General features: G+C 38.2%; 1 protein-coding gene across 1 annotated transcript in view; it reads left to right on the top strand.

The window, feature by feature from the left end:
* The window catches only part of LOC136880912 (ninein homolog), a 280,629-nt gene that overhangs the window by 76,861 nt on the left and 182,994 nt on the right, over positions 1 to 20,774 (top strand). Inside the window, exon 6 of the mRNA XM_068229173.1 lies at positions 8,939 to 9,156. Within this exon, the coding sequence (XP_068085274.1) occupies positions 8,939 to 9,156 (218 nt within the window). The remainder of the gene's footprint in view (positions 1 to 8,938; positions 9,157 to 20,774) is intronic.

Genomic DNA, 20,774 nt, shown 5'->3' with positions numbered 1-20,774 from the left:
TGCCACTCTGTACCTGAAAATCTGCCTGTTGTACTCAGTGGGGATTACCGATACTCCAGCAATGTATTTCATGGGGATTAATGGTTCCATTGTTGTGAAACCGCGCTTTGTCCATAAATATGATGGCCGTCAAAAAAAAGGCAAGATCAGTGTCCACATGGTGAAGGGATAACACTAGCACTAGTTGCCACAGTACGCACTTGAGAAGCTACTGTACAGATGTGGAACCAGAGTTAACACTTTCACACGATTCAGAGGGGGTAGACACTTGAACCTCAGAACTAGTGTTAGTCAACTCATTCCCTTCAAGCAAGCCAATGATTATGTCCAATATTCTTGAAAACTGTACTAATAAAGATTCACATTCCTGCCGCTCTTTTGCCGGCAAATTTAGAGACAACAAATCCCTAATTCTGTCCAGGTAATGTAATAACTGGCCATGCGAGGGCTCAGAAACACAAAAAGACACAAAAATGGCATTAAATTCTGCCAATTTATCTTTAACCACGGCCAAAGACTCACGCAATTCGTCTGCAGTTAACTCTGGAATGGTTACAGGTAAATTAAGGAACTGTTTCAATAGGCTTGTGTCATCTGTGACATTGCCTGTAGAATTCAGTTTGTGGATACGAAGTTCATAAATTAGTTCTGACTTTCTCAAATTGAAAGGATTAGGAACAGCACCTGCCATCCTGACAGGTAGAAACAAAATTTGAAGGCGATTTACGAATTTCAAACTTTAACCTTTTTTAGTTTAGGTACAATCACCGTTCACTTTTCTTTCGTCCGCAATCAACCATGCTCTGCTACCAATATGTAACCGGTTTCCAGTGGTTACATGATACACAGTAAAGAAAAGTGGAAAATGAAACCAATTGCACGGCACTTTAAAACCTTAACGTACAATAAACATCAGATGAACTGCGCCAATACACACAAAATACATGTCAGGTTGGGCAATGTGACATCTGTAGTAAAGGAACGTGGAGCGGGTCTGGGCAAACCTACCGGGGCCATAGAGATACGAAAGTTGTGGGTTTCCAGAAAAATCAACGGTGATCTCTTAATTCAAGATATTATTTTCCGAAACAAACATTACAAGGTAATCGAAACCGACTTTCAAGGTATTACGTCGTGTTACGTACATTTAGTACGTGTTGAAGAGATGTTAAGTACAGAACAAAAATGGCCATCCAGACACCAGTGAGATCCAAAACCACAACCTCCCGATTTCACGTCGGTTGCTCTACCAACACGTACTAAATGTACGTAACACGACCTAATAGGTTGAAAGTCGGTTTCGATTACAATGCGGTCGTAAAAATTCAGTATTCATTACAAGGTAAATTTTGAACAAAATTCATCTCTCCAAACAATCCAGTTACCGATACATGTTTTACGAATACAAGATTAGATGTTGTTTGACAAGAGCTTTGCTATTAGGGCAAGAGGTCAACTAAATATATCTTTGCATAATCCAAGTTCTACAATACAATTTTGAGGATAAGAGGAAATACAATATGTAAATGGAAGTTAATGTGCTTTCTAAGACATCTGAAAAATAGTGTGGCGGGTCTGGGCAAGTAGGCCAAACTCCTATGTGAAAAGACAAGCAAACATGAAATGTAAATTAAGGCGGAACTGAAATCAACAGTGCTTACCCCAAGGTAGCCCATCTCGGAAGCGAGGATACGCTGACATGCGTCTGATCGCTGGACTGACGAGAGAACAAAAGACTGCGAAATCTTGCCTTGCTCTCGTAAAAAAGGGAAGTCTGGCCTTGTTGTGATTACTGAGTGACCAGTCAGAGCACAGGAGCTTGCCTGTTGCCACCCAGATCCACCAATCAAAACTCTTTATCAAGTCGTGATGTTTTCACCATATTTCCAGAACATAGGCAGACACTAATCGCGAACTTTCCATCTTCCAGAATTGGAAAGGACATGCATCTAGAATCGACAGGGGCCAACACACCCTGTTCCAAAAGTCCGCATCACCACTTTTCCGGAATGTTACAGATATCACAGAACAATAATTTACAATCTAGTAGTTACTTAAGTAGACAAAGGGAATATAAACAAAACATTCCACAATGATCTTTTACACCACACAGGCTATGTAGGTTAATGGAATATGAACAAAATATTGTACCACAACATTCCACATCATACAGTAAACATTCCTTAAAAATTGACTCTGCACAGATCTCAGAATACAATCTATGAATGCCAGAGAAATTGACTAGAACACCTAATTGGGATGGACAGAAGCATGCAGTTGCATCAAAATCTTCATTGGTAGGCCTATGGTCCAGCAGCAATTCAAAATTAAAAATTAACTGGCATCTGGTCTGCATTACCAGTTTTCAATAGTAAATATGAATTTCTCCAGCTCAAATCCATAACAGATCTGAGGAAATTCATGATCTTTCCTTCATACGAGTTACTGACTGGAGACATTGCAAAATACTAGTTTAAGAAAAAAACTGAAGTTACTTGGTTCAAAAACACCCATGAGCCATCCACAGCTGTGGCCGGTGGACCACCTGGTATATATAAATTATATGAAATGTTACTCATTTGATACAATGTCAGGGAGAGTGAAATTTGCATAGATGTTCCTCATAGTTCATAACAAGTCATATTTTCAAATAATTCAGCGAAGTAGTAAAAAAATTCCTGCAGTAATAAAACCACAAAAAATAAGCGCTGTTACCAAGCAATGCTGCTTGATACTATTGTGTTGGGTTTCTCCCTGTTGTGGCAGGCATACCATATTTTGAGATGAAGCATTTGGCAACTCGGCTTCTTGTTTTGTTTTGTTGGTTGAAAGTGAAGGATTTTATTGTTTGATGTACAGTAAATTGTGATAATCCATTATTTAAATGTGCCTGTGGAATGTGTATTTATCGACCAGGTAGCTATTCTTCACTATCCGACTCCTTGGCTGAATGCTGAGTGTCGCACTCTTCGTTTCAGGGATCCCGGCTTCAATTCCTGGGGATTTTATACTTGCCTGTGTAATTCGTCTGGCTTCGGGACTGGATACTTGTGTTTATCCCCAATACTTGTTTCTTCATACACCGTATTTTCTCACTAATTAACGCACCTTTTTTGACGAAAAATACAGGCGAAAACTTCGGATGCTTAAATGGAATTGAGATATTTAAAAAATTATTTACAATTCATTTACATTTAAAAGTTACATCAAGTATAAAGGCCGGTCTCCACTGATTAACGTACAGCAACATGTTAAATGTTAAAACAGTTAAATGTTAACTGGTGACACCATCAATATGTTAACTGTTAAATACTGTTTCATTTAACATTGTGTCCACATTTATAAACGTGTTAAGCTTGACTTCACCAGGCGAGTGGCTCATACGGTTGAGGCGCTGGTCTTCTGATCCCAACTTGGCAGGTTTGATCCTGTTCAGTCCGGTGGTATTTCAAGGTGCTCAAATACGTCAGTCTTGTGTCGCTGGATTTACAGACACGTAAAAGAACTCGTACGGGACAAAATTCTGGCACCTTGGTGTCTCCAAAAAAAAACGTAAAAGTAGTTAGTGCGACATAAAGCAAATAACATTATTATTTAATTTGACTTCCTTTTGTTTATATACAGGTAGTTCAACATATCAGTTTGTAGTAATAAATTCAGGTGGTGTCTTGTATTTTCAAACAGAGACAATAGACTCAGATGAAGAGGATTTGACCTTTATTATTGACACTGTTGCTTCTTACAAGTTCTTGAGAACGAAGGAAAGGAGAACGTGGGTTGACAATATCTCAATAAAAGGCACAATGTTGATGACATTCTGAAGAGCTAAAAGTAGAAGACACGTTTGGATTTAAAAACTTTCTGAGAAAGTCTGAGCATGATTTTAATGTAGTTTTGGAAAAAATACTTCCTACCACAAGAAAGGAGGAGACACAGTTACAAGCAGCTATTCCACCTACCTGCATCTTGGGATAACTTTGCGTTTCCACACAGTATAAACTTTGTCCACGCCCATCCCCAATTTCCGACTTTTCTGAACCTTTTGCTATTCTTGACTGCACTGGGAGCGGAGGGAGTTTAGGGTTGGTTTTTTTTTTTTTTTTTTTTTTTTTTTTTTTTAGTGCACTCGCGGGAGCAGTTATAGATAATTTTGAGTTCCTTGAAACTGTCGACTTCCCTCACTTTATGTCGGTATTCCTTCGATGAGAAATTCTATAAAGAAGGCCTTTCTATTATATCATTAATTAAGTCCAGAGTGATCTCCTCACTTCACTCCATTTCTGATTGTTATAGCGGAGAGAGAATGACACTGGTGCTACTGTATTTGAAGCTTGTAACTATAATCCTACTTTTTTGCTTTTTCACGAGAAGCATGGCGTTTAAGCTATCAGTTGGCATGGAAACAGCACGGAAGTTGCCCAAGCTGTGCCGACATCTCACGAACAACGAATTGACTTGACATTTTTTCCACTTGGAGCAAAAAACACGCCAAAAGTTTTAACCTCAACATTCTGAGTTAACATGCAAAGTCAGTTGAAAGACGCAATGATATCATACATGTCAATTCTAACATGTTCGATTTAACATGTCAGTGTTAAATGTTGATCAGTGGAGACCGGCCTTTGTGTCCACACAATTGGTTTAAATAATTTGTGGTTATCGTCAAAACTGTCCAACGCAAGAAGGGCCGGGTATCGAAGGAGGGACCCTGCTAGATTTCCCCAAACCGTTCATGTCCAGGCTCGTACGAATGACGTGTTCATCCACCCTTTTTCTTGGATACAAACGTGAATTCCTAGCAGAAATTTTACTTTAGGCATTGTTTTTTGTTTTAGATCAACTTACAGTGCAAGCTTTCTGCTATCACCTGTTACAGCAAGCATTGCAGTACACCATTGTTTTTCACTTCCGGTAGTGCGTACGATCAAGACCTACTTAATATTGTAGTTGGTCTTGGTTCGATAACACTCGATGTCCCTTTCTTATTGTTTGTTCGACTTTGTGGAATATTGAAACGGATTGGCGTCTCGCCTGCGGTTCCTATTTGGGAGAGCAAATATTCCTTCACTTTCCGCTTTTCACTCACAAAGCAATGAAAATCAATTACGTTTTGGTTAAAAGCATTTGGCATTTTTTGGCATAATGTTCTTCGTCGAAGAGAAAGTCTATTTCCAGTCTCGGCTAACCTTCAGATCCGAGACACTGATTCCATGTGCAGCAGCTATTTCTCATTCTTTAAAATACAGCATTTTGTGAGAAACGGCATATCCAATGTTGCATAACAACGTCATATTTAAGCAGATCCTCCTCTACATTCAGAAAACTGACGCTGTTTGGTATGCGAAATGCTTTGTGTGAATTGTTGGTCGCTTGAAGTGCACTTCTCTGTCACCGCGGTAATGCACGTTGTGTTTGGACACAGAATGCTTGTGGCCCGCTCTCCTATTCCTGTATGTTTCAGCGTAATTGATCACCGCAAGTTTATATGATGCAGTATTGCTTGAATACTTACTCACTGTGGGCTAACAAACAATTTTGAGATCACAGAAAACGCATGTCCCATTTCCAAAACACTCATAAAATTATGTTTGTACCAGACTGGAATAGAGCATCACTAGTCACTCCCATGCGGATTCTCTCACTGAACAAGTGCAGTGGTATTTCCTACCCACTGATAACAGCACGTTGCCCAGTATATGGAATGCCCAGTTTTGCAGTAGGAAGGCTGCTACCTGAGTAATTAGTATCTTTATGTCGAAACGCATCCAGAGCTGCATGATGCATGTCCAAAGAAGTGGGTGCGTCAAATACGTAAACATTTCTTTTTTCTCCACTTTGAACCCAAATATATTGGGATGCATAAATTATTGAAGGACGTCAATTATGCGAGAAAATACGGTACGCACAGCACACCAGCATGCGTGGTGGCCATGATTGTAAAGGCAACAAGTCTCTATAAACTGACACTGAGCTGGTTCGAGTCCTGTTGGTGGGGGGAGGGGAATCATCATCATGATGTTGGCCGGCAGGTGAGAGAGGTGGTAGTATGCAATTTCTAATCACTAGATTGCATGCCAAAAGCCTGGGTTCAATTCCAAAGCTCTCCACTAAGTTCATATGGAGTGAGGGTATATGATGTTGGTGATGAGTGATTCAACGATCGGATGGGAACCTTAAGCCTTGAGCAGGTGCATGTGCGCGCGTTCACACACACACACACACACACACACACACACACACACACACACACACACACAGAGAGAGAGAAAGAGAGAGGTAGAGAGGTACAGGCACGCAGGTCGCCCATCATGGGCGTTAGCTAGAAAGGCTTGTACCAGGCCTCTTCGGAGGCCACATGACATCACATTGCACCGTACTACCAATAACCACAGAAACACACAGTATTGAATACAGTACATCTTTTTTTTTTTCATACGATTGGCAGGAAGTGCATTGGGCCATAAAACTGGGGTATATCATGCAGTTCACACCTGCAATCCCATGGGAAAAACCAATCATAAAACAAGAAGAAGCTAAACTTCACTCTGTGGTTGCTATCACGGGAGACAGTAATTGTCTTTTCTCTTCACTTTCTTTTATAATATACAGTACACATGAGCATAGGCAAGAGGGTAGTGTGAAGTTATTAAACCAGTACGCAAATAAGTACGCAAATTTTTTCAGAATTAGATGGCTAAAAGTTGGAATGCGGGTATTATTTGTATCAAGGTCGGTACATTGCTCCTGATATACAGAAATCCAGAAGCTGGCATTTTCCCTGAGGGAATCTATATCCATATTATCTGATAGCCTGGCAAGTTTCAACTTTTGTAAAGGAGACAAAGTCTCTCTCATAGTGCATTGGCACTGCCGTTAGCTTCAGGTATGCACTAGCCATACGTCTTGGTAGATGTGTATCCCTGTAGGTGGGGGCGATAGAATAACACCCACAGTACCCCCTGCCTGTCGTAAGAGGTGACTAAAAGAGACGCCAGAGGCTCTGAACTTACGAGCTTGGGTTGGCGACCACGAGGCACTTAGCTGAGTCCTGGGATTGCTTCCACTTACTTGTGCCAGGCTCTTCACTTTCAGCTATCCTAGCTGACCTTCCATGGTCAACTCTTGTTCTTTTCTGACCCCAACGCTATTAGGTTTCCGAGGGCTAGGGATTCTTTCTCGCCCCTTTCATGGCCCTTGTCTTTCTTTGGCCAGTATCTTCGTTTTTCAAAGTGTCGGATCCCTTCCATTCTTTCTCTCTGATCAGTGATATATAAAGGATGGTTGCATAGTTGTACTTCCCCTTAAAACAATAACCACCACTACCTCCACCACCACCACTACCACAACTTGGTAGATGTGTGCTATTTACCACCTGACAAACCCAAAGTGGCACACTGGGATGAAACGTGGCAACAGGATTGAGTTGGCCTGAAAATTTATAATGTCTAATAATAATAATAATAATAATAATTATTATTATTATTATTATTATTATTATTATTATTATTATTATTATTATTATTATTATTATTATTATTTATCGTATGATGAATCTATGTGCACACATGTATATAGTTCAGGGTAAATGTGCGTAGTCACAAGTCCGTACAGTACTATGACTCTAGACGTAGCATTTTGACCCAATCAACTGCTTCATCCGATGTGCGTAGGTTTAACCACTACACTGCCCTACACGTGTCCCCCGGGTGGTGCTAAGAAAGCAACAGTGATAAGATGAGACTATACTGTCGGAAATGACCTCTCGGTCAAAGAGCGAACAAGAAGGAGATGTGTGGTCCTTTTCAGGACCTTCAAGTTCGTAGAATTGGACCATCGCTGCGCATTTGTCAATTGTCTAATAATGGAACCATTATATTGGTAGTGGAAAACAGATAGCTGGGATGTGCAGTCATGAGTGAAATTTGGAGGTAGAAAGCAAGAGCAAGAGCGTTAAAAATTATGGGTTGTAAGGCTTGCTGTGGATGGCTCATGGGTGTTTTTGAACCTAACTTCAGTTTTTTTTTTTTTTCTTAAACTAGTATTTTGCTATGTCTCCAATCAGTTACTCGTATGAAGGAAAGATCATAAATTTCCTCAGATCTGTTATGGATTTGAGCCGGAGAAATTCATATTTAATCTCGCAAACTGGTAATGTAGACCAGATGCCAGTTAATTTTGAATTGCTGCTGTACTATAGGCTTACCAATGAAGATTTTGATGCAACTTGTTGCATCATGATTTTATATTGTATTGTTCTACAGTATTTTTCTCAATATAAATAATTAACAAATTTATAAAAAAAACAAAAATCTCCCTCCCTAAAATTAGGGTGGGGGGATTATTAGTGCTTATACGGTTTGTATATTTAAAGTGGTGTAGGTTCAAGCTGACTCGTGATTTCTGCAAGAGTCGAGTCGAGTCCTTAGCTGAGATGTCTAGGCCTAACGTGTTCGGTGCTTACGAGTTTCATTAACAAAGGAAACCTGTTCAAGGAATAGGAAATTCTGCTAGCATTTATTAACTGAAGTCAGTTATCATGCTTTCTGTTGATTATAATTTCCTTGTTTATTTATTTATTTATTTATTTATTTATTTATTTATTTATTTATTTATTTATTTATTTATTTATTTATTTATTTATTTATTTATTTATTTATTTGTTTCTTTATTATTTATTTATTTATTTATTTATTTATTTATTTATTTATTTATTTATTTATTTGTTTGTTTGTTTCTTTATTTGTTTGTTTGTTTATTTATTTATTTATTTATTTATTTATTTATTTATTTATTTATTTATTTATTTATTTATTTATTTTCTTGAACATGCTTGAACGTGACCTTCTCTACATGCTAGAACTTTATTCGACATCAACTTAATCAACTTATAAATAAAAGGCTTAGTAGTATGTTACATCCTCTTTTTTTTGTCTTTTAGGTGGTCCAGCAGCTGTTTGAGAAGCTGGATATTGATCGAGATGGGCGAATCAGTTTTGAAGAGTTCTTACTGTTATTCCGTAGTGGGGGTAGTTGGTCTGGTACTGTTACAGTACCGCCAAGTCCGAAGACTTCTGGTCGACTGCGAAATTTTCAACAGTTGTCGGGTGCATCTGAGGAACACCAGCCTTTGAGCTCTCTGGATCCAAATAATGCAGGGTAAGTCTTTAATTAATCATAGTGATGGTTCACTCAATGCATTCAAGAGTTCAAAGTTCCTTGCTGGTATATCAATGCAGTTGTACTAAGGCACCATGAATTGGTGTGTATGTAGAGCAGGGTGGTTGTTTTTATTTCTGTATGGAACATAGTGAACATATCAAATTAAAACATACACTGAGTGGCCAAAAGTCACGGGAAGGGGTGTCCCGTTAGAAAATATGCCGTGTATGACCCCTGGGCGTTGCGGCATAGCTGAGTAGTTTGTCACAGACGCCAGTGTCGTGAAGTTGGCAACACGTTACGAGTTAACCGACTTTGAACGTGGGATGATCATTGGCACATGGTTCATGGGTGATTACACATGAATTTGGGTTTCCGAGGTCAACATTGTTGAGGGTAGATCTTCAATATCGCAGAAAGAATATTACCAACCGCGTAAACCACCGCACAGGAAGACCACAGGTGTTTCACGAATGGACATCATGTCGCCTCCGCAGAAACATACTGGGCGCTCATTTGGCTACTGGGAGTCAGATCACAGCCCAGTTGAATGTTGAGAGTCAGGAACCCATTTCTTCCAGGACTGTAAGGAGGCAGCTGCACCGCATAGGCTTCACCAGCCAACAACCAACTCGTGGCCCTTTGCTGACACCTCAACACAGAGCTCAACGATGTGCATGGGCTCACAAACATCAGCAATGGACCAGTGGCGGCATGCGGTATGGTCCGATGAATCCTGGTTCCAGTTGTATGGAGCTGATGGGTGCTTGAGAGTGTGGTCTTCGCCCCATGAAGCTATGGATCCTGCGTGTCAACAAGGTTGTGTCCAGGTGGGAGGTGGCTCATTTCTTGTCTGGGTGGCGTTCTCATGGCCGCAGTTAGGCCCCACTGTCTGGCTGCAGGGAGCGCTGACAGGTGCACCTTTTGTGGACATTCTTTCAGACCATCTGAATCCCTTTCTGTCCCTAGAGTACCCTGATGGAGATGCCATGTTTCAACAGGACAATATGTTCTGTCACCGCTCTGTGGTGGAATGCAGGTGTTTGGAGGAGCACTCCAGTGAAGTTACGACCATGTATTGGCCCACCAGATCAATCACTATCAATCAGTCACTACTGATCTGCATTTAGGGCAGTCGCCCAGGTGGCAGATTCCCTATCTGTTGTTTTCCTAGCCTTTTCTTAAATGATTGCAAAGAAATTAAAAATTTATCGAACATCTCCCTTGGTAAGTTATTCCAATCCCTAACTCCCCTTCCTATAAACAAATATTTTCCCCAATTTGTCCTCTTGAATTCCAACTTTATCTTCATAGCGTGATCTTTCCTACTTTTAAAGACACCATCTAAACTTAATCGTCTACCGATATCCTTCCACGCCACCTCTCCACTGACAGCTCAGAACATACTACTTAGTAGAGCAGCTCGTCTCCTTTCTCCCAAGTCTTCCCAGCCCAAACTTTGCAACATTTTTGTAACGCTACTCTTTTGTTGGAAATCGTCCAGAACAAATCGACCTGCTTTTCTTTGGATATATTCCAGTTCCTGAATCAAGTAATCCTGTTAAGGGTCCCATTCACTGGAACTATACTCTAGTTGGGGTCTCACCAGAGACAAATACGCCCTCTCCTTTACATCCTTACTACAACCCCTAAATACTCTCATAACCATGCACAGAGATCTGTACTCTTTATTTACAATTCCATTTATGTGATTACCCCAATGAAGATCTTTCCTTATATTAATACCTAGGTATTTACAATGATCCCCAAAGGGAACTTTCACCCCATCAATGCAATAATTAAAACTGAGAGGACTTTTCCTATTTGTGAAACTCACAACCTGACTTTTATCCCCATTTATCATCATACCATTGCCTACTGTCCATCTCACAACATTAACAAGGTCATTTTGCAGTTGCTCACAATCTTGTAACTTATTTATTACTCTGTACAGAATAACATCATCTGCAAAAAGCCTTATCTCTTATTCAACTTCTTTACACATATCATTGATATATATATAATAAAACATAAAGGTCCAATAATACTGCCTTGAGGAATTCCCCTCTTAATTTTTACAGGGACAGATAAAGCTTCACCTACTCTAATTCTCCGAGTTCTGTTTTCTAGAAACAGAGCAACCCATTCAATCACCCTTTTGTCAAGTCCCCCGATCTTAATCTTGAGCTTTTATGGGATGCTGTCAATGCTGGTGTACACTCCATGAACCCCGCACCAACTACACAAGACCAATTGTGGATAGCAGGGCAAGATGCGTGGGTCCAGATTCCTCCAGAATGATTCCAACACCTTGTAGAGTCGATGCCTTTCTGTATTGCTGCCGTTTTGAAGTCTCACGGTGGAGCAACTCATTATTAATATCACATTCATTGTCTTGCCGTGACTTTCGGCCACTCAATGTGTCGTTGTCGGCTTTAACTCTTTTCTGAGTATAATCTTCTTCCGTGTCGCTTCATTCCTAACTCAAGGCTGTCTGTGGATGTGTTTACGGTGACTAAACAGTCCAATCTTAGCATATAGTAGATATTTGAAATCAGAAGTGTTTAATAACAAGGAAGAAAACAATTTACTCCCACAATAATTTTCTTTTATAAAGGACAGATTTTAAAATTATGAGAACCTGGCAGTTTGTAAATCAGTTTTTAGTTGAGTTTCTAAATACACACTGCAGATTATTAGACAAGTTTGAGAAGAAAAAAGAAATACAGTTTTTATAAATCATCACAACAGTTTTTAAGGATTTTGTCTGTATTAAGTATTATGCAGTGATGATAAAAGGAGGAGTGCCATCCGATCTTCAGCAGAATGTTGTTATACCTATTCCCAAGGACGGTGCTGACAAGTATCGTTATAATTGACTTGATTTTGTTATCAGTTTGTACATCGCCGTCGTAAGATTATTTTTTTAGAGTGATAATTTTCTAGAACTCTTATTAGAGTGAATGAAAACTACCCCACCATTAGTTTAGTATCGCAAGCCTGTAAAATTTTAGCACGTATTATTCACAGTTGAAACTGAGTTGGGAGAAGATCCGTTTGTCTTCAGAAAAGAATTTAGGAACATATGAAGCAATCCCGATTTTGTCTGATCGTAAAAGACCGAATTAAGAAGGAAAAGCCCACATACATGGTGTTCATAGATGTAGAAAAGGCATTCGACAATGTTGATCGGACCAAGCTATTTGAGTTTCTGAAGGTGATCAGGTTTTGATATCGAAAACAAAGAATTTTCTACTAGGTGTATAAAAATCAGTCTGCAATGATAAGAATCAAGGGCTTAGAAAAAGAAGCAGTAATCCAAAAAGGAGTGGGGCAAGGCTGCAGTTCGTTTCCCCCTTCTTTTCAGTGAAATGAAATGGCATATTGCCCGTATTTCCCAGACAGACTCAGCCGGTGAACAAGAGTCCCAGAGGTGGACTGTTCGCAAACTGGCTTTGCTTATTTTTAGGCACAGTTTTAAGGAAACAGGGACTGACGACAATGGAAAAGGCTTGACATTTATTACAAATAGCACTCCTTTAAACAAAGTGAAACAAAATATTATAATGATAATATAATATTATGATTGGACATCAGCTGTTATCCATCCAATCCACAAGAAGGGAAGCAAAACAGATCCCAGCAACTATAGAGGAATATCACTCCTTTCAGTATCGTATAAAGTCTTTTTCCAAGATTCTGGAACAGCACATAACAAGACAACTGGATAAAGAATTAGGAGAATATCAAGCAGGGTTCAGAACTGCAAGGTCTTGTGCTGAACAGATACAAAATCTGAAGACCATCCTTCAATATAGCAAGAAAAGATGCCGACAGTGGGTAGCTATCTTTGTCGACTTCCAGAAGGCATACGACTCCGTGGATAGGATCACACTCTTCAACACCTTAAGAGAACTGGTACTAAACGAAAAAGTTAATAGGTTGGTGCAAGCCATCCTGCACAACACCACTTCCAAAGTTAAGTTTAGAGGTCAATTATCAGAGAGCTTCGCAATCAAAACTGGGGTAAATCAAGGAGATGGTATCTCATGCATATTATTTAACTGTGTCCTGGAAAAGATCATAAGAGAATGGACCAGGTCATTACCTGAGAACACTGGATTAAGGATGGGGTTTAAATCAGACAACCTGAGGATTCCATGCCTGGTCTTTGCTGATGACCTTACTTTATTAGCAAACGACATGCATGAGGCCACTATGCAGCTTCACACACTGCACTCTATAGCAGCTAAAGCGGGCCTCATGATCAACATTGGAAAGACCGAGTTTATGACCAACATCAAAGATGCCCCTACAACAATGGGAGTCAGTGATACAAAACACATCAAGAGAGCTAAAAATGTGAAGTACCTCGGAGAGTGGATATCAGAGGACCTAAATGAAACGATGGCTCTTGAACAAAGGAGATTCAAATTAGACAAGACCTACCATGCCTGCAGAAAACTGTATGCTTCAAAGCATTTATCAAAGAATGTGAAACTGAGACACTATAATGCAGTAGTCAGACCATCAGTCGTCTACGCAGCAGAATGCCTATCCCTAACTAGAAAGACCCCATTGAGAGCCCTGGAAGTGCAAGAACGGAAATTCCTGAGAAGAATAATAGGGCCAAGGATCCTACGAGATGGAAGGCGATGGTACAAACCCAGCAATGAGCTCTACCAGCATCAAGAAAACCTCATAGATGCCATCAGAAGAAAACATCTGACTTTGTATGGACACCTATACAGAATGGATCCTAATAGATTATCCCATAAGATCTTCAAGGTTGCTAACAATGGCAAAGCTACTGGATTCCCATGGACCAAACAAGTGGACAAAGATCTTGTAGAGCTTAATATTAATCAAGCCGCCATTACTGACAGAAATGCATACCGTTTAATGGTCAAAACTAAACCTTTCCTAATATCCCGTACATCAGTTAGCCACAAAGGAGCCGGGAATTGGTCAGAGGAGCGCAGGAAAGAATTCAGCAATAAAATGAAGGAATACTGGGCCAACAGGAAGGCTCAAGAGGCCACTAAGAACACAATCCAGTATGCTAAAAGGGGCAGACGATGACAAAAACACAGCTAGAACACAAGCACCATGGTCCATAGATGGCCTAAACGCAAAGAAGAAAAAAATCTTGATGTTCTTAAATGTTATCTTCTCGTAAGACAGTTTTGTACAATTCTGACTATCTGGTCCTTCCACACTGAAGCCTGATTTACACTGAAATGTAAATCAAAATCAAAATTAGCCTCATCTGGCCTGATGAAAACAAAATTATTGAGGATGTACTTCATCTTAACCTCATTGAATTAATTAATTTAACAAAACTTGCTAGTACGATATCATAATTCCAACTCAGGAAAATAGAAATTTTTCTTCAATCAAAAGTAATTTTAAAATCTGGAAAATAATGTTGAAAAATTTACATCATGATCTCATTTTAATTATTAGTAATTCCCATATAGTTAGAGTAATTTATGACCCAAATTTAAATAAATTACATTCTCAACATTTTTTAAAAAATATATAATTTTAATCAATTATGTTGATTCGAGATTTCTCAAGTTATTTCTATAACCTTTGATAAATATTCTTTCTATGAAAATCTTTCAAAATAATTCAGAATTATTTCTGCCATTTATAAGTTAACGTTACACAATGGTTTAAAAATATGTTATAATGTTTAAATATTTAATATAACAACTTTTTTCATACGAGGTTGAAATAATACGGGCCTATTCACTTTTAATAGCACGTTAATGTAGAGTATTCTTAATTATCGTATAAAATTTTCTAAACATAATAAATTCAACTAAATAAATCAGCACAAACAACGCCGAAATAACCTAGACCCATCGTGATGAACACGCGGTCTGGTTAGAACCACATTTTAATAAATCACAGTAAAAATATTCCTAGCTACTGCAATCACTCCACACTCACACATGATACACAAATTTATTTACATTATTTACAATCGAATTCTAGAATTTTAATTTTATGTTCTGACTTTTAGTCATAATCCTATCAATGGAATATTCAGATGATAGTGTTTGGTAATGTTGTCGTAATGTTCGACAATCAGTAGCACGTGATTGAATATTGGCAATCACTTTTAAAAGAACTAGCAGGATTAATACAATGTTGAACACATAAAGATTCTTTTTACTATTCAGAAGTAATAGATAACAATTATCACCCACATTACTAACGTGGTCTATGAGTAGTGATAAATTATTTTTATCCCTAAATCTGATTAATACTATTTTACACGTGCTCAAAATTCACAGAACACGCGGTAACCCAAGACACGCACTTCTCCAAATAAATCCATAAATTAATCCTACAGGATTTTGCTGTATTCCATGCTCATGATTCATCAACAGAGTACACATTAAATATATCACAATTACAATAAATATTATTAGCACTCAAGACCATTAATTTTTCATTTAAAATATTTTATTATCATCAGTGGTGTATGCCACAAGTCTGAATTTAACACTGAATTTGATGAGACTATCCTGTATAAGTCCACAGAAATGCATAAGATAAAAAGCACATTGAAATTTTGTTGAATAAGACTCAACAAAATTCTGTCTCGCACGAGTTTACAAATCCAAGATCATTTTAATTAAATTATTTTTTTATCGGAATGGTCCATTATTTTTATATACTAGGTTTAAGTATTTGCAGGAAATTAGAATGAATCTCAGAAGACATTCCATAGCTAACTACGCTAATAGAAACCAAATAACATTCATACTCAACGTAACAACACTACCGTGACACCATAAGAATGAAGAATGAAAATATTGCAATAATGCACTAATCTAATAGAAATACTAATGCAAATGAAGAGACACATATTACTTCTACATAGATGGACAGTAAAATGTTACAAAAATGTACTTAAATTTTCGATGAGACTCGATCTCTCCAGATGATTGAAAACTGATCATGTGCTGATCGTCCTGGTCGTATTCTCCCCCATGTTAGAAAGTGCCTACATTTAGCATGACATGATGACAGCAAAGTCCATTTTCCTAGATGAATTACTTGCTCCTCTTGAAAATAGGCAAAGCTCCTGTTGTAGCTGGATATTGTGAATTGTAGAGGTCCTCTTCTCTCTTGAAGTTCCAAACGTAGCTGAAACTGACACAAACAGTTTTAGGAAAAATTGTCCCCCCTTAACTTTGAAGCTCACGAAAATCTGCAGCATTACGGAGTCAGAAGTAAAGAGAGATTTTATGCATTTCACTCGGGCTTATATTCCCTCAGCTAAGGAGGTGTGACCCTGTCCTGACACTTCATTGGTTGTCATGACGTTCGATGATTTGCTGTAATAATTTCCAGAAATTACTGGTGCTCCAAGCGAACTCTGACACGTGCTCGTATACGGCAGCGATCTTGAAAAATTCCTGGCTGGCCCCGTGACTAACATTGTCGTTGTCGATTGCTGGCTGGAAAAATCAATAGTCTGGCCTTGCCCAAAACTCGTCGAACTGCTTCTGGGAACGCGAACGCAGCTATTCATGAATAAAACTTGACACTGCACTCCCACTAAAATAATGATGTTGGCCATTGAGAATACCTAATAAAATGCTTACTACGGGCCAAATTTGAAGGGGTCAGTATGGCTCTTAGTGCCGGAGTGTTCGAAGACATGTTCAGCTCACCAGGTGCAGGTCTTTTGATTTGACGTCCGTAGGTGACTTGCACGTCATGATGAGGATGAAATGATGAAGATGACGCATACATCCAGCCCCCATGCCAGCGAAATCAACCAATGATGGTTAAAATTCCTGACCCTGCCGGGAATCAAACCTGGGACCTCTGTGACCAAAGGCTAGCACGCGAACCATTTAGCCATGGAGCCGGACTTCATTTCAGTGTTTATATAAAACAGATGATAAAGGAAATCAAAAGAGGAATTTGGAAAAGATTTGCAAATGATTTTGTTATTTTATCTGAGTCTGCAGAAAATCTGGAGATATTGCTGAATGGTGTGGATAGAGTCTTGGGAAGGTGTACAAGGTGAAAATAAGCAAGTCAAAAGCAAAAGTAATGGAATGCAATAGAATGAAGTCAGGTGATACAGAAAATATTAGATTAGGAAATGAAGTCTTGAAGGATGTAGATGAATATTGCATACCTGTCAACCCTTCCAATTTACCCAGAAACTTTCCGTTTCTTTTTTAACTCGTCTTCCGACTTTCTGATTTATTTTTTACTTCTTCCTATTTTTTACCAATATAACCTCCAGTACGGTCAATACTCATCCCTTTATGTGCTTGTGCAATTTTCAAGTGTATTTATTTGATGCTTAATTTTTTGAGTGTATCGTGGTTTCCGTTCACTACAGCAGCGTGTGTGCTTTACAGCTGAGAATTTAGGATGGAAATCGTCCTACAAGCGAGAGAGGCTAGCGACTCCCTTAATTGGGACGAAAGAATGAATTTGTTACTTTTTTATTCTGTGGTTCATGCGCTGTTTTCTCTGCATAGTTTCGTTCGAGTTGTACGCCACGAGTTTTTTTCTTGCGGTTCTGTGCTTTTCTTCCTGTCAAAGGCATATGTTAATAATGTATGAGACATATTGATTTGTTTCATATGTGCTTGTTTTGCATATTTCACTGTATTTGTGTTCATTCTTAGTTCATAATTTTAATGATTTGAATGTATTTCTGAGAGTTGTCTTTGTGACAATTTCTGGTATTTTCTCTTCACATTATGGCCACAAGACCTATAAAATTGAATATCCTTTCATTTTATACTCTAATAAAATAAACTATTAAGCATTTTCTTCCATGTTTGTTACATTTTTTTGTAACCATTTTTATGTTTTCTTAGTTTAAGATTTTAAATTTAATGGTCAATTTGTATTGCAACAGTATACCGGTGACCAAATTACAATGGAAGATTAAAAAAAAAAAAAAAAGATTTCACCATCATGTTGGGCGCTTTTGTATCCAATGTGCTTTATTTTATTAGATAGGAAAATTACAAACTACTTGTGCTCGATTGTTGTTTGGCTTGGTTTTATTAGGTTTTTCAAACAGTTTGACTGATCAGAGTTGGTGAACTGAAAGAATTTTCAAAGGAAACTGATGAAGTTTCCCAAGTAAAACTGAATGTAAAGTTTTGAGATTTTAAAGTCGCGTACCGGTAATTAATGTCTGAAGCAGTCGAACTTACCTGCCTCTCACCCGGAGGGCCCGGGTTCGATTCCCGGCCAGGTCAGGCATTTTTACCTGGATAGGCGGGCTGGTTCCCAGTTCACACATTCTACGATTACCTTTAATTGATGTATAGACAAGAAATGTGCTTTTCCACCAATCAATACTTAATTTATTGTGAATAGATTACACTAGTACCAGTTTCGGCCCTTAACGGCCATCATCAGCTAGTACATGATTAGTTTCCAGCCATTAGACAAAATCACAAGTTGTTATTGTGTTAGACATCCGGATATCTAATGGGGGATGGAAATGCAATATACAGTAGCATGAAGTTAAAATATCTGTGGTCAAAGGCAAAAAGTTACAATAAGTTAGAACATGAGTATACGGAACATATTAAAACACATGGGCCCAATATCAAACACTTAAAAAGTTTTAACACACTAAAATTCGGTATGTATAGGTTAGACACTCATTAAGTTTTAAGTTCACGTTGCTTAGATGCCATTCTTCTATCTTCTGTGTAGTTCCCTTTCTTCTATGTCATGTTGGTTTAGCTGTGTGAGGTAATCTTCGAGAATGTTCTGAGGCTGATATGTGTCATGTTGGTATGGACCTTTGTCATGAAAGAAATTTTGTGTGTTATATAATCCAACTGTGATGTACTAAAAATGACTCCATTCATCCCAATACATACAAAAGAGCAGCCTATTATAGTATGGTATATAGAGCTTTTAACATCCCAATGACAACAGAAGACCAAAATAATGAATTGAAATTAACCCACGACCTAGCTAAACATAAAGGATATAGCAAAGAAATGATCAACAAAATCATTCACAAAATAAAATCCCAAACTAAAACTAACTAAAACAGCCAAACACAAAAAAAGATTATGCCCTATTTACCTTTAACAACACCCATATACATTCCATAACTAATATTTTTAAGAAGCACAACATGAAAATAGCATTCAAAACCACGCACAACAGTACCAACACTATACATAACACTAAAACAGTCAATAATAACAACAAATACAACCAATCAAGTGTCTACCGTATCAAATGTAACAACTGTGACACAAGTTATATTGGACGTACAGGCAGAAACTTAACCATCCACTATAATGAACATATAAATGCAGTAAAACATAACCATTTCTCATCAATAGGCCAACATGTAGAAGAATCTAAGCATAGTTTCACAGACATCAATAACGATGTGACGATACTAAACAAATTCTAAGGGCCCCGTGCTCAACATAACCGAAGATTTCTATATTTCTTTGGACCAATACGCTAATCCCAATCATAACATTAACAATATTACAGAGAAAACCAGCATCATTTTTGATAAAGCTATTCCGGCATTAAAGAATGATTACCTCAAAATATTATTATTATTACCACAAAATAGTAAACACACGCTCTAACAAACCAACGAATCACAAGCCTGACCCCACTCCTACTTCCCCAATAGTCACTCCTTCTTCCCCTCCACCTACATCCCCCTCCACAGCTAATATGAGCCCCAGACGCACTCGTAGTAGAACACAGCAAGACTTCAGACATATTGGTACAAGACCTCCACAACAATAGTAAGTACTCTTTCCATATACACACCAGGCATTCCTTTATACACACACTATATTTATATTAGCTTATCTTTACAGACTACAACCACAAAGGAACATAGACGAGAGAGGTGTCACCACCAACAGCTTCTAAATTCAAACTCAAGACCTGCAGTTTATTATATTTAAAAAATTTACTGGAGTACATCACGGTTGGATCATATAACACAAAAAAAATTTTTCATGTCAAAGGTCCATACCAATATGACACATACTAGCCTCAGAACATTCTCGAAGTTCACCTCACACAGCTAAACCAACATGACATAGAAGAAAGGGAACCACACAAAAGATAGAAGAATGGAATCTAAGCAACATGAACTTAAATTTTAATAAGTGTCTAACCTATACATACCGAATTTTAGTGTGTTAAAACTTTTTAAGTGTTTTATATTGTGGCCCATGTGTATTAATATGTTCTGTATACTCATGTTCTAACTTATTGTAATTTTTTACCTTTAATTGAGGTGCTATTTAACCCTTTGAGAGTCAGGTTTCTTAGTCCACTGCACACCCCAAAATTTAGGTTATTGCACGTTTGCAAAACAACCCTCAAGAGGCATTATACTTTAATGAAACGAATAAATTTAGCACAGTATGTTAACAAGACATCAAACAACTAGTTTGAGCACAAAAATTGTGAAACATCATTTTTAGTAATGTTTTTTGGTATGATAATCCTCAAAACAAGGTACAGGGAACAATTTTTTACTTGCTTACTTAATCTGCTTACCCTCCAGGGTTGGTTTTTTCCTCGGACTCAACGAGGGGCCCCACCTCAAG

This window comes from Anabrus simplex, chromosome 9 (assembly GCF_040414725.1).
Source record: "Anabrus simplex isolate iqAnaSimp1 chromosome 9, ASM4041472v1, whole genome shotgun sequence".
NCBI lineage: Eukaryota > Metazoa > Arthropoda > Insecta > Orthoptera > Tettigoniidae > Anabrus > Anabrus simplex.
The sequence above is the reverse complement of the archived record's forward strand: the minus strand, read 5'-3'. Positions and strand labels throughout refer to the sequence as shown.